Here is a 13,465-nt window from a genome sequence, read left to right as displayed (position 1 = left end):
AGAACTACACTGAACGTGGGCTCTCAAAAGCTTGACTTTACTTAACGGAGCTGAGGGTGGTGGCACCAGAATTAACACAGCCACACGGAACTCTGTGGCTCTGTCTTCCTCCCAGTGGATCCATCAGCAGGAGGACTGAGGTTCAAAAGGAAAGGCCAGGCGCCAGAGAAGGAGGGCTGTTCCTGCAGGCCAACTCCCCAACAAGGCCACCAAAACATGCTCCCAAGTATGCAGCTCAGGCAACTCCATCTCTGAACTTCCTGAGGAATCCAAGTCCAGGACTGTACTCCAAAAGACAGACAAAATGGGCTCCCTGTGGCTGAAAGAGATCCTCTAAAACTATCAAACAGAACCAAATGGCCGTAGCAGAATGAGGGGTTAGACACGCATTCCCCCGCTTACAAAATCTACATATGTTATTGTCATGAAGCTTTCTTTTCTAAAATTAAGCAGAAACCAGCTCCTAGAAGATAATTCCAAAACAGTTACAGCTGGAAAATTTCCCACCTGATCTTCAACAGACCACCTGGCTGCCAGCTGACCGACCCACCCCCGCCCCGCTCCATCCTTGTGGCCCCACTACAGCTCCGATTGCACAGAGGATCGGCTTCACAGACATTCTTTCTCTGATAAGCAGCTGCAACCTCCAAACAAGTTTTGGCTGGTTTATAGCAACTGCGCATTAACCGTCTTTTGTGCCCTTCAGTCATCTTTTGATAGCAGGAGCCAAATTTCACCTCATTTGAATACTTAATCTCCACCCCAAAGTGAACATGGCACATGTGTTACATGCATGTTTACCCATTGTGCACACGCATTACTTCCCTCATAAATATTCATAGAGTTCCCCCCAACCTGCTAAATATGTATGAAAAGCTGACCCTGCAAGACATAAATACCATTTTCTCTCTCCCTCTTTTAAAGCTCACACTTTTGGATTTCCCGGAGGCTGCATTCCTCAATCTGCCAATTGCCTTTTCTCTGGAAATAATGTTTCTTTTTCTTATCTCATGGTTTTTTGTTGCCATAACTAAAGTCAAAATAGCCGGAGCAAGGTTGCTCTACTGCTGTGGAGAAACACCAAGCAGACCACACACGTCACAGGGGTGCTGGGGCTCTGGCTGCACCCGCTGGGCACGGGGCTGGTGTGAGTCACGCAAAGATGCAGTCGTGGGAGGACTAGCTAGTGGGAAAGGTGGGTCAGGAGAGAGATGTGCACAGGCAGGAGGCAGAGGGAGGCGCCTATTCATGGGTGAGGTGATGTGAATGGCTGAGGGCACCATGATCAGGGTGGTGGGGCTGGTCACCAGACCTAATCTCGGCACAGAGAATTGGCCATCCCTTCCAGCCAGTGTGCCCAGCAAGCAGCCAGCACAAAGGTCCCCTCCTCCATGTCATGCCACCTGAAGTGGTGACTTAATGTTCTTTAAAGGGAGAGCAGGGAGGGAGTGGAAAGAGGAAGAGAAGACAGGAACAGTTGGAGAAAGAGAAACATGTAAATGAGTTCCAGGAAAAAACACCCAAAGGGAAACCACAATCATCTAGAAAAAGCAAATGCTTGGTTCCCATTTGCTTCAGCATCCCAATTTCCCTGATCATCCTGTGTTTCCTCTCAATATCTAATCATTTTCCAACAGGATACTTTGTGGTCCAATTTCCCTGCTCTGCTTCCAAATGACTGACAGGGGCAGCACCCCCTGCCATCTTCCACCTGCCCCACTCCTGCCCCATGTGGACGTGGCACTGGTGCAGGGCTCTCCCCCCAGATGAGACATGGAACAAGGGGGAGCACAGTTCCATCTTTGTTAGTACAGGCCCCACGAATATAAACACCATCGAATAAATGGCTTAATTTTATTTCAAAATTGTACAAAATGGCCATAAGCAGCTATAAAAAACTTTGTCTTCAGAACCTGTGGAAATTCAGAAAGAACAACAAAACAGGCATTGTTCACAGTGCAATGGAAAAGCTTTCTCTGGGACAGAAATTACAGCTCTTCCTTCTTTTTTCCTAGCTTTTCATGGTCTCCCTCCCGGAGGGTTCGAATAAAATTGGTAAATCCCAATTCCTGCAGGGAGGGGAGAAGAGAGAGACAAAGAAGGCCTTTAGCATCTGAGCTGATGTGCACTCTCCCTTCCTGACCCTCCAGCAGCTCACTCCTGAGGACAGAGAGAGGCGACCCTGGAATCTGTGACAACCCCTTCGGACTTTCTTGCAGCAGTGCCAAGACTCAGCCATTCACAGGCCGTGTCTGCTCAGTGCTGAGCATTGCGGCTGACTCCTGGGTTTCCTGTGAAGCCCTCTTCACTGTGCCTCCTCAGTGGCTGTTCCCTGCCCACCAGCCCAAAGAGCTCGGACAAATGTCTTCCCCCAACATACCGTCCGATCGCTGTCATACTTTTCTACAAGCTTCCCGTAGTGGTAGTAGTGGAAAGTGGGGTAGGCCTCGACGGCCTCCTGCTGACACAGGCCATGGTTCTTGTCTTTGACGCAGTCTACAGCAGCACAGGTGATCTAAGGGGCAGAGGAAGGAGGGTCAGCACAGGGGACCTCCAGTCAGAGGCCTGGACCCCTCGACACACAGACTGCACCTCTGGCCTACGCCATAGGCTCGCTTTGATTTCTTTTCCCAATAACAGGAATGAGCTGAACCAAAGCATCCCCAGCTCAAAGCTCCCTGGAGACTGATGACACTTGTTTTCAATTTCCAAAGCAGATGGGGAAAGATAGGGGACTCAGCTTGGAATGTCTTCTGACTATGCTTTAAAATCAGAAGCATAATGACCATAAAGGAAATGATGACCTGAAAGTATTTTGTAAATACTACCGGTTCTGTGATATTTTCTGTGAGGCACTTGAGAGATCCATTTGCTTATCAACTAATATTTCCTGAACATCTGCTAGGGGGTGGGGACAATGTCACACCAAGGTTAAGAGCAAGAGCTTTGACGTCAAGTTTCCCAAGTGCAAATCTTCGTTTTCCTGCGCATTAAGACCTAAGGAAAATGACCTAGCCCCTTGGTGCCTCAATTTCCTCAGCTGTAAAATGGGGATAATAATAATATCTAGATTACAAGGATATTATGAAGACTCAGTAAGAGAATTCAAGTGAGGCCAATCTGCTCATGGGATTAGTGGTCAGTAAACATCAGCTGCTATTACACTCACTCCCACTGACAGCATACACAGCCGTCTGGGTCTAGGAGCTCGGTGTCTGGGGAGGCAGTTGGACAGAGTGGTGACTCTAACACAGTGTGATGTGGGAGATGATGGAGGTGGGCCGGAGTCCCAGAGCACCCGGGAGAGTGGAGCAAAGGCACTCTGCATGGTTTGCCATCTGAGCTCATCTGGAGGATGAGGCAGACAAGCCAGGGAGCACGTTCCAGAAACTGGGAAGAAGTTCAGCATGACTAAAGCAATCAGTTTTTAGTCAGAAAGAGGTTCCCAAATTGGCCATTAGCCTCTTCTTGCCCATATAACAAATTCCACATTCTGGGTAGTTTTTCCTTACTGTGTGTTGTTATTTCAAAATAAGAGGGTAGTGTAAAGCAGAAATGGGGAACTTTGCTCCTGTTGAGAGTCAAAGCCAGGGAAAGAGGGGGAGAGGTCCATTGTGGCAATATGGCACCACAAAAGTATCACACTACAGAGGAAGGGCAGATTCTGACAACAGGGAAGGCCTCTCCTTAGGCAACATGTATTAAACTATCTGTTCTATATGCTAGGGGTACAGAGAGGACCTTGACAAAGTCCATTCGTCAAGCAACTGCCACATGACAAATGAGATCATTTCAGAGCCTAATGGATGCTTTAAAGAAATTAAAAGAGGGTGATTCAATAAGAATTAAAAACTGTTGAATAACCATGATTCACACAGGTCTTTGCTGGTTGTTAACATTTGGACAGAGGGCTCCTTTCCAGATAGGAGAGCCCTGCGGGCCACCAACAGCCAGGTTTACTGATCACTTACCTTGTGCCTGGGTGTGTGGGCTACTGTTGTGTGAGCTGCAGGACTGACAGCCAGAGTGAAGAATTAGCTGTGGCCCTCCCCTGGCCACCAGCATGCCACATGTGCCCCTCCTTGGCCCTCATGCTTCCTTCTACCTCTTCAGCTACACAACGGTCTATGTAGTAAGACTTTTTAGAGCAGAGTTTGCAAACGCACTGCACACAATCCGTAGTTGGCTTTCAGTCCTGTTCTATTTGGCCCACACAGAATTAAAAAAAATAAATTTGAATTAGCTGCCAACATGGAAAAGGAGCCAAAGATTTAATATAGAAATGTGGCTTTCCAGCTTCTCTTTAAAAGTCAAAAGTTTTGATGGCATTTGTCCTCCATTCCCACAGGAAACAACTGGCTAGAGCAGAGAGGCAGCTGTGTCCTTCAGGCAGGCCACACATGCCTTTCACCAGCGCCCGACTGGAGCCCAATTCACTCGGGCCGGCAGGCCGGCCCCTGCGGGCTTCTGAGAAGCCCAGCTTGCCCTCAGAGCACTTTCTGAATTATTTAGAAACATGAGGCAGATGCTCCTCTGGCTGTCTGCAGGGTTCCCTTTCTCGGGACAGGCGCTGTGGGGCCGGCCTTGTGGACATGGTGTCCATGACTCTAATCCCGCTCAACAGGCAGCTGAGGGCCTTCTGTGTCCAGCCTGGGCCAGGGCAGCTACTCCTCTGCTACACTGTGAAAGTGTTTGATGAGTGTTGCTCCAGGCTGCTGTTCTTCCTCCCACTCTAAATTATGCATTTAATTTGTATACATGCCCTGGAGCTGTTGGAAACATATTGTGTGGTTTTATAAATCTACTAAATTAAAAATGTGTACTTATTCTGAATCACTTAAGCTAGCTTCCAGAGACAAGTGCGGCCCCCCTTCCCAAAGGAAGCAGCTTTGACTCTTTAGAAAGAAGGCAGCAAATAAAGCTCTTCTCAGCTTGTCCAATGTCACCTAAGTGCCTGCCCCCTTATACCCACTCAAAATCTGCACCCATCACCTATGGCACAGAATGAACACCTTGGCGTGAATTCCTGAGGCACATGCTGTCAGTGCCCTGCCATCTCCCCTAAGCCCAGCACTTGCCAGTGTCTGCAACTCTCGGCCTGAGAGCTTCCTCCCAGCCACAAGGAGCTGGATGTAAGGCCAGTGACAGGTGGGGGGCAAAGACAAGTAACCCAGCTTCCTCAACCTTCGAGTGGGACGGCTCTGTGGCATGTTTCCTGGTGAGGTGTCCCATGAACCGAGCCTCAGTTACCCACATCATCTGCCCATACACACCTGCTTTGGTTCCTTCCGTTTCCCATCTCACTTCCTCCATCCCCTCTGGAGCTTCCTGAGACCACCTCCCAAATAAATTCCTTGCATGTGAGCCCCAGGCATGGGGCCTGCTTTGGGGAGAACCCAAACTCTAACAATCCCTGTTTATTCAATTCTAACTCTGCCCCTTTCCAGCTGAGGGACTTAGGGCTAGTCATTTAACCTCCCTTAGATTCAATCTCCTCAGCTGTAAAATGAGCATAATAACACTAGTTGCACAAGCTATTGTGAGGACAACATGCCGTAAGAGCTCTCAGGAAATATCAAATGTGTTATTATTCCTTCACTCAGGTGACATTTCTGTGGGCCGAAGGTGTCAAGATGGGGGAATTCAAGGACAAATGAAGTCTCTCCCTCAGGGTGCTTTTGCTCCTGATGGGCAGCAGCCAGACCTGCAAACAGGAGGATCTACACAACAGGCCAGGTCACTGTGGTGATGTGGACCAGTCACAGAGGAGGCCCCCTAGAAATGGCCTTCACACTCACTCCTGGCCCCACCGCACCCCAGGCTGGGCACACCTTGATCTTGGTGTGCAGTGAAAGGTGAGCTCCTCCTAGCCAGCCCAGTGGCCCCTGCCCCCTGCAGGGTCCACCAGCCTTCCACCATGGCTCCTTCTCCTCTGCACCCCTTCGATAACGCCATCCTTTCCAACATTAACAGTTTGCAGCACCTTCTCCACCACCACGTCAACTGATAAGTCCCCAAGTAAGCTCCTGGGAGGGGGTAGAGTCTCCCCAGTTAAAATATGAGCTGCCTCACACTGCTTTATTGATTCAGTAAAATAAATCTCTGCAGGAGCTAATATTGACTTTGGCTATGACAACTGAAGTAAGCAACCAACTGCATATTGATTGGGCAAAGAGCAGGGACCAGCTTTTGGGTGGGGAAAAAAACATGACTCCAGCTAAGAGGTGGCAGAGTGGAGTCAAGAAGACTGGGAGGCAGGAGACCCATTTCTGGCTGTGAATGACCCGCTGGGTGTCCCTGGGCAAGGAACACAGCTCTTCTTGGGCTATGATTTCTCCTGAGTAAAAGGAGAAGGCTGATGGGCCAGGAGTCCCCACACACCAGCCTGTTGCCAGCACAAGAGCCAGCTCCTAAAAACCACAAATTTCTGGAACCATCCGCCAGACTCCGATCTGACGGTTGCAATCATAGCACCATGCCTGGACACAGAGAGGGCACCAGGAACTTTAGCCCACCAGGCCAGAGGGCTGGCTTCCCTGCAATTACAGCGAGGTTACGAAGTGCATCCCTGAAAGCAAGTGAGGGTGACCCCTGGCTTGGAATAAAGGAAGTTGAAAGGTGGAACAGAAGGAACAAAAGACACAGAGGGAATGAACCTAGGAAAAGGCCAGCAACATTACTGGCCCCAGTTAAGACAATTATACAAAAGCTTATCAGCGTCTAAGAGGAGAGGCATCCAGGAAACGGGGCCCTGGGCATCAGCAGAGAGGAGCAAGGAAGATGCGGGGCTCTCTGCTGCCCACTGCGGGCCTGGCAAGCCTGACCTCATCTGTACTGACGAAGGTCAGGCCACAGGACGGGACACACAGACACTTGGCAGAGGCTTAGTGGGCAGAGAGGTGCCAAGGTCATCGTGGGCTGTCCCTCCAGGGTTTCCCCAGCCACCCTGGTGCCTCGGCTGCACCGTGCTCCCTGACACCACGTTCCCCAGCATGGCTGGGAGGAGCAAGCCAGGCTCCGTGTATCAGTGATGTGTCAGGATCCCTTCACAGATCTCCTGGAGTCTGAGAAGACCTGAGCAACCAGGGGCCGGGAGACCACGCACAGCTCAGCCATTCTCCTGCCTGCCCAAAGTGCCCAGTGTTGCGGGGGAATGGTGATGGCAGCGATGTCAAGTGGCTGCTATTCCAGTCCTAGGGACAGGCAGCCTGGGCTGTGCTGGACATCCCTGGAGCCCTCGAAGCAGGAGCAACCACCCTGTTGTGTGCACAGGGCCTGGGTGGTACAAAAGGGGGACAATGGTGAGGGACACGGGACATAGAAAGCCCCTTCCTACCACACCCTCTCAGCACAGGGCAAGTGGAAGGCAGAGGAGAAAAAATGTTTCTGGTCCTTATACTCCCTGCTGGCAAGGATGACACGTGCCTCAAGGGCACAGCCAAGGTAACCATGGGACTCCCTAAGACCAGGGAAGGATCCCAGGGTCTGGGTCTGCATGGGAATCAGGTCCCCAGATGTCCTGACACTGCATACAGGTGTCTGCCACAGTCTGGTTTCCTCTAACTTACTGTCCCCATCCCACTCTCTCAGGCCCTCTCTCTCAGGGCCTGTCATGGTGATCCGAGCTCTTGTATCTCTGCCTCCACCCAGTCTGGGGGGTACCTGTAGGACTGGCCTCCTTTTAGCCTTGATCAAAGCCTGTGAGCCCTGCCGCTGCCCAGCCCTAGGATGGTCACCTATCTCTGCTCACTGTGCTGCTTCACGGACACCACCTACCTTCCCTGCCTGCCTGGCCTGTGTATCGTCTAGGACTCTGCTTAGCGTGTGCTTGGCCCTGGTTCCTTCCAGCCTGCCCTGGCCCAGCCTGAGGATTCCACCCAGGAAAATAGGTTACCACAGCAGAAATGCACATGACTCTGGGTCTGGGAGTGAGTGTAGGTCCCCACACAACCGTGTGTTTCTGGGGCCTCTAAGGGGAGAGGTTCCTGCGACCGAATCACAGGGCTAGGAAGAGTCCTCGCTATCATCCATACCAGCATTCCAACTAGTACAGATAAGAAGGACTGAAGTGATATGACTTCTGTGAGTTCAGGGGTCTTTCCCTGCCCCACAGCCCTTGACCAGGGAGCCACACATGCCCCCTCCCGGTAGCCCCCACTGCCCTGGCTGCTGGAGCTGCCTGGGGACGTGCTGGGAGACCTGTACTCTAATCCAATCTGCGGCTCCAGCTTGTTAATTTTATGCTTCATCAGTCGGCAGCTGCAGGAGCCTTTCACTTAGGCAGGATGAGCTCCACTGACACAGCCTTGCTCTCCTCCACTGTGGCCTCCTCCAGGTGACTTCTGTTGGGTTTTCTTATTTGTGTGTTTAATTATATACGTAATGCATGACTACAATCCTACTATAAAAAGGTATGAGTGCTAAAATAATAAACAGATGACCCTTTCCACCCTCCTCCAAGTGTGTGCTGTAATGGTTCGGTGTATTCCTTTTGGTTGATTTTGTAGCATAAATCCCACCTACTCTATCTTGCCATATAAAGAGAATGTCCTGGTCCCAAGGAATCCCCTGTTCACAGGCCTCAGCAGAACTGTACCTATTTAGGGATGGGCACCTGAATGGGAGGGACAGAGGCAGGTGCAGGACTCTGGCAAGGTAAAGTTGGAGGTGGGGCAAGAGATGGACAGGGGTATCTTACCTTCCGGTCATCTTTGAAGGTGTCAGCAGTGGCAGTAAAGTGGGGGATGACCTTCTTACAATGTGGGCACCCTGCATGAGAGGGAGAGAGTGTGCACAGGGCAATGTTTCACATAAGGGAGGCCACCAAGCCAAGGGTACTTCCTGGGACCTCTGAAGAGGCCTTTCCAGGAGCCCACCCCTGCCCACTCCACAGTCTGAATCCATGTGTGAACCCTGCCACTCAAATCACCCCCGCATCTGATCCATCAGAGGGGGGGCTTTGTAGGAACCCCTGCTGGAAGCACCAGGTGCATCCCTGTCCCAGGGCATCCCATCTTATTCCTAAGGGGCTGGAGGTGGGGAGATGGTCACTGTGGTCATGTTCTGCAGGCTCTTTCCATAGGGGCTACCCTCAGTACTAGGAAGAGCCTGATCCAAGACATACAGGGAGATTCGGGCTTAGAAAAGGAGGATGTGTGCTTGGGATTCTCTGAGCCTATTACAGTCTTCTCTTGCCCCAGCAACAATGGTAAATCTCTCCATTTCGTGACTAAGAGAAAGTGGCACTGGGACAGGTGTGGGCGAGGGGCAACTACTCTGTCTGAGCCCCTCTGCTCAGGCTTTGCTGCTAACTCCCACATTTGTAGTGACCTCCACCCCACCCCACCCCACCCTACCCCAGACTGGGAGCAGCCAAACCAGGCCCCTGGTCCTCCAACTGTCCTTTCACCCTTCCTTTACAATCAACCTGGACCTCGAAAGCTGGGAACAAAAGGGCCAAGGTCAGGCTGAGAAGAAGACGAATTACAGGGAGTTGTCAGACAGTGCCCAAGTCCCCCAACACTTCCTGTCCCAGGGAAATGCCTGTCAGAATGGACGAGAGCCTGTAACGTTACACTGGTGTGCGCCCCTCCCCCAGACATCTTGTCTCTTGTTCTGTGAGCCTCCCTGGACCCCTCCAGCTCTGACAGCAGTGTCTCAGGCATGGGGCAGGGACCTGTTTGCAGGTCACATTGTCCTCCTGCCAAGGAGGACAGAAGGACTTTGAGGGGAGGATTTTCCTGTGGTAATTAAAGCTGATCAAAGCACAGGTGGGAGAGGCCACATGCCCAGTGTGGAGACCTGGCTCCAGCCCACAATGCCAGACAAACGGCCACCACACACGCCTCCCGCAGCCTGGGGAAAGCAACGGAGTTGACACAGTGGGAACAGCAATGGCTTTCTCATCTTTCTTCTTTTTAAAATAAGATAATAATGACTGGCACTTCAAAGAGTTTTGTGAAAATAAATTAAGGCTAAGCTACAAGTTTAATCTGAATTTAGCACTTGGTCTGGGTCCTGAGATGGGCGGGACCACCCATATGGCCTGGCTGGTGGCAGGGCCAGCTGGCCCCAAAACAGCGTGGGGGTGACGGGGAGGGGGCTTAGAGGGATTTTCCCAAAATCTGACACAGAAGGGGCAAAAGAGACCTGGGCTGGTTATGGGTTATATTGGAACTAAATGAGACAAAGTGGGGGCCGGCCCGTGGCTCACTCAGGGGAGTGTGGTGCTGACAACACCAAGTCAAGGGTTAGGATCCCCTTACTGGTCATCTTTAAAAAAAAAAAAAAAAATGAGACAAAGTGCCTAGCACAGCCTAACTCACAGCAGATACCGGACGGATGACTTTTTAATCACCTAAAACGGCAATTACAGGTAACACTTCAGTAATTTGACCTAACACAGAGAAAATAGCTTGAACTCATGAAAATGTCATCCTATAAAGGAATGATGTTATATAATTTTCAGAACATTTAAAAAGCACAATCCACTGGTTAGCAAGGCAACCGCAGGCCCCTTATGATTGGCACATGCCCACTAACAGCATTAGGCTGGTCACCTACCCCCTACCTCAAAATGTGGTTTCACATTAATTTTTTTTATTTTTAACCTCTTTGCTTATTGAAAGCATAAATGTAACTATCAGCCTAGTGTAAATTCCTGCTACCATCGATTTAAAATATCTAGGCCTCAGATTAATGGCCTTCTGCTGCATCTAATTTTCTCATTATCCAAAAGAAAGAGCACAGCAGATGAATCACTGGAGGGGAGGCTGTTTTAGGAAGTGCACGAAGATGTTTCCAAGAGGTGTCAGGTGGGCCAGAGGTGGCATAATTATTTTATTCTGGCTTTTAAAAATAAAAGGCACCACCTCAGTGTAGCAGGAAACCAAAGAAGCCTCCCAGAGTGGGGAGAGAAGAACAAAGACCAAGGAGAGGATGCAAAATTCCAGTTCCAGAGACTCAGCCACGCTGGCCTAAGGGCAGTCACCACGACGGACCATTCAGAGTAAAGGGAACAATGAAGAGCAGGAGGCGGGATATGGGGGTGAGATGTGGGGGAGGCAGACATAAGCGGAGCGGGGATGTGGGGACTGGCGTTTTTTCTTTTATGCCTTTATAAGGTGTTTTACTTTACTGTTTGACCTTTCCGTCATGTTTAGATTCCTTATATAGTATTCTTTATTCTTTACATATAAATATAGCATATGTAAATATAGTAATGTCTATATATAAACAAAATAAAAAGATAAATTTCTTTTCCTTGGATACTCCCCACCGACACACACACTTCTAACCCACTGATAAAGACGTATCTCCCTAGGAGTACTGGGGCAAGATATAGGGACAGAAAAATGTGGTAAGAGAGATGGACTCTAAAGACCAAGCCCTTTGCCAGAAGTTGAGTCACTCAGTGACACTGCCCTAATGGACTGTGTTTAGAGTTCTGTCAGAGTAGACTGAGCTCCTTGAGGCCTGGCAGGGACATGTCTCCTTCCCTGTACCCTGGGCCCAGGACACTGCCCAGCACAGAGCTGTTATTTGATGAAGGAAGGAAGGAAGGTCATTCTCATCAGCAGCCTGGCAGGGTCAGAGTCTCTATCCCAGACTGCCTGGAGATTTAGGAACCTGCTTGCCCCAGCAACCAGTGTCTGTCATGGCCTTTGTGTCTGCCATGAAGGTCAGGAGGGAGCTGGGGAGAGGCAGAGGGAATGCCGTGGCTCTGGTCCAGACGTCTGGGAAAGAGAGGGGGCATTTCTGGGGAAGGTATCTAGTCTGGACTTTGAAAAGCCCATCCAGTGGCTGGTCAAGGAAGCTTGCTTCTGTAGTCAGGCTCTAGCTTGCTGCTGAGAAAACTCACTCACTGAATGGTGCCTGAGAGAGAGACCCACCCAGGCTGCAGGAAGGGGCTGTCACTGACTCGCTGCAAGGCGCTGGGCAAGCCATGCGTTTCCTGGTCTCAGTTCTCTATCCCCCATCTGCCCAGAAGGAAGAGGGTAACTTCTCAAAATCTACTCAGGATTCTGGCACACTCTAAGAAAAGATGAGGACAGCAAGAAGCTCAATAAGGAAGTGAGAGAGAACAAGTCCCACTCTGAGAAGAAAGGGGAAAGGGCAGAAGCAGAGGGCGGGAGGCTGGCTTGGTGGGGATCGGGTCTGAGGCTGTGGTGGCCCCTCGCAGACAGCGTGAGCCGAGAAGAGACATCACGAACTACTGACACTTGAAAAGTGCGGGCGGGAGGGGAGCACACAGGAGGGCCGGCTACAACTGAGCGGGTTTATGACTGGATTGAGTGCCTGGCTTCTCTGTAGACATGGATTTTATTATCCTCACTCCATTAAGCAGAGCTGTAACCTGGGGAAGAGAGAGAAGGGAGACGCAGGAGTGCGAAATTCTAAGACCCTTTCCTTTTAAGTATCAATTAACTTCAACGTGGGAATACACAAAAACCCAAGGTCACAAACACCAATGTTAGCAGACGTGTCACTTCCTCAACTTAAGCTTTGATTAAAACGAGAATCACACGGGAGCTCGGGTGTGAACATGCCTGTGCCTACCATGGCTTCACACCCAGCTGGCTTCGGTGCCATTTGGGAAGGTCAGGGAGAGGGGCTTCCCAGGTTCTGAAGGTGGAGTCACTGCCTGGAGGAGGAGTGGGCAGCTGAGGGGAGGGAGGAAATGGCCAGATAGGGGCAGCAGGAGGAGCCCAGGGCCAGGAGGAGACCAGTCCCTGCCATGGACAGAGCGGAGGGCTCTAGGCCTGACCCAAGGAAGGCTTCCCTAAAGCGAGGGGAGAGCCTGACAGGGCTGACGAGAGGAGGCCCTGGAATGAAGCGGGGAGCCTGCTTCATGGTGGAGATGATCCAGTCACCAGCAGCTGCCTGGGTTCTCTGGGTAGGGGAAGGGCGGGCAGTTCTCCATCCAGTTGGGCCAACCCTCTTTCCGTGCCCCACAGTGGGCACCCAAGCTACTTACAAGGGGCGTAGAACATGACCAAGGTGTGCTTCTTCTTCTTGAGGGTCTCTCGGAAGCTGTCCCCTGCCAGATGCAACACGCTTGTCTGCTGCTCTTCCCAAGTGGGCTCGGGGGGTGGGGGGGCCTCAGCGCTGCAGGAAGCCAGGGGAGGGGAGGCAGTCAGCAGGAGGGATTCATGGCCAGGCAAGCACATCGGCCCCGCCACGTCCCAGCCACTCAGGGGAACACGCAGGAAGAAATCACGTTGCATTTCTTCTAAAATTTCATTTTAAAACCTCGGTTTAAACACAAATGAATCTGTACCATCAGTAAAGATACTGATTCCCTCCAAGGAGCCTACTAAGGAGCCATTTCGTGAAGACAGAAGACCTGGTCCCACTTTAGGGCAGGGCAGCCTCTAGGTGTGAGCCATCACCTCCTTGCCAAGGGCACAGAACCTCCTCCACCTGGGCTCCCTCCTTCCTGTCCCCTCTGAGACCCTACATCACA

At 51.0% G+C, this 13,465-nt stretch overlaps 1 protein-coding gene across 1 annotated transcript; it reads right to left on the bottom strand.

The window, feature by feature from the left end:
- Positions 1-1,840: 1,840 nt before the first annotated feature.
- LOC103582242 (protein disulfide-isomerase A5-like) lies at positions 1,841-13,107 on the bottom strand (the record flags this gene model as incomplete). The annotated part of the gene is made up of 4 exons (XM_008563893.1): positions 1,841-2,069; positions 2,381-2,515; positions 8,699-8,769; positions 12,977-13,107. Coding segments are annotated over 4 exons (418 nt in total), but the record flags the coding sequence as incomplete, so codon positions are not given.
- Between the last annotated feature and the right edge of the window lie 358 nt (positions 13,108-13,465).

The sequence above is a fragment of the Galeopterus variegatus genome, unplaced genomic scaffold (assembly GCF_000696425.1).
Source record: "Galeopterus variegatus unplaced genomic scaffold, G_variegatus-3.0.2 Scaffold15362, whole genome shotgun sequence".
NCBI classification, from domain to species: domain Eukaryota; kingdom Metazoa; phylum Chordata; class Mammalia; order Dermoptera; family Cynocephalidae; genus Galeopterus; species Galeopterus variegatus.
The sequence above is the reverse complement of the archived record's forward strand: the minus strand, read 5'-3'. Positions and strand labels throughout refer to the sequence as shown.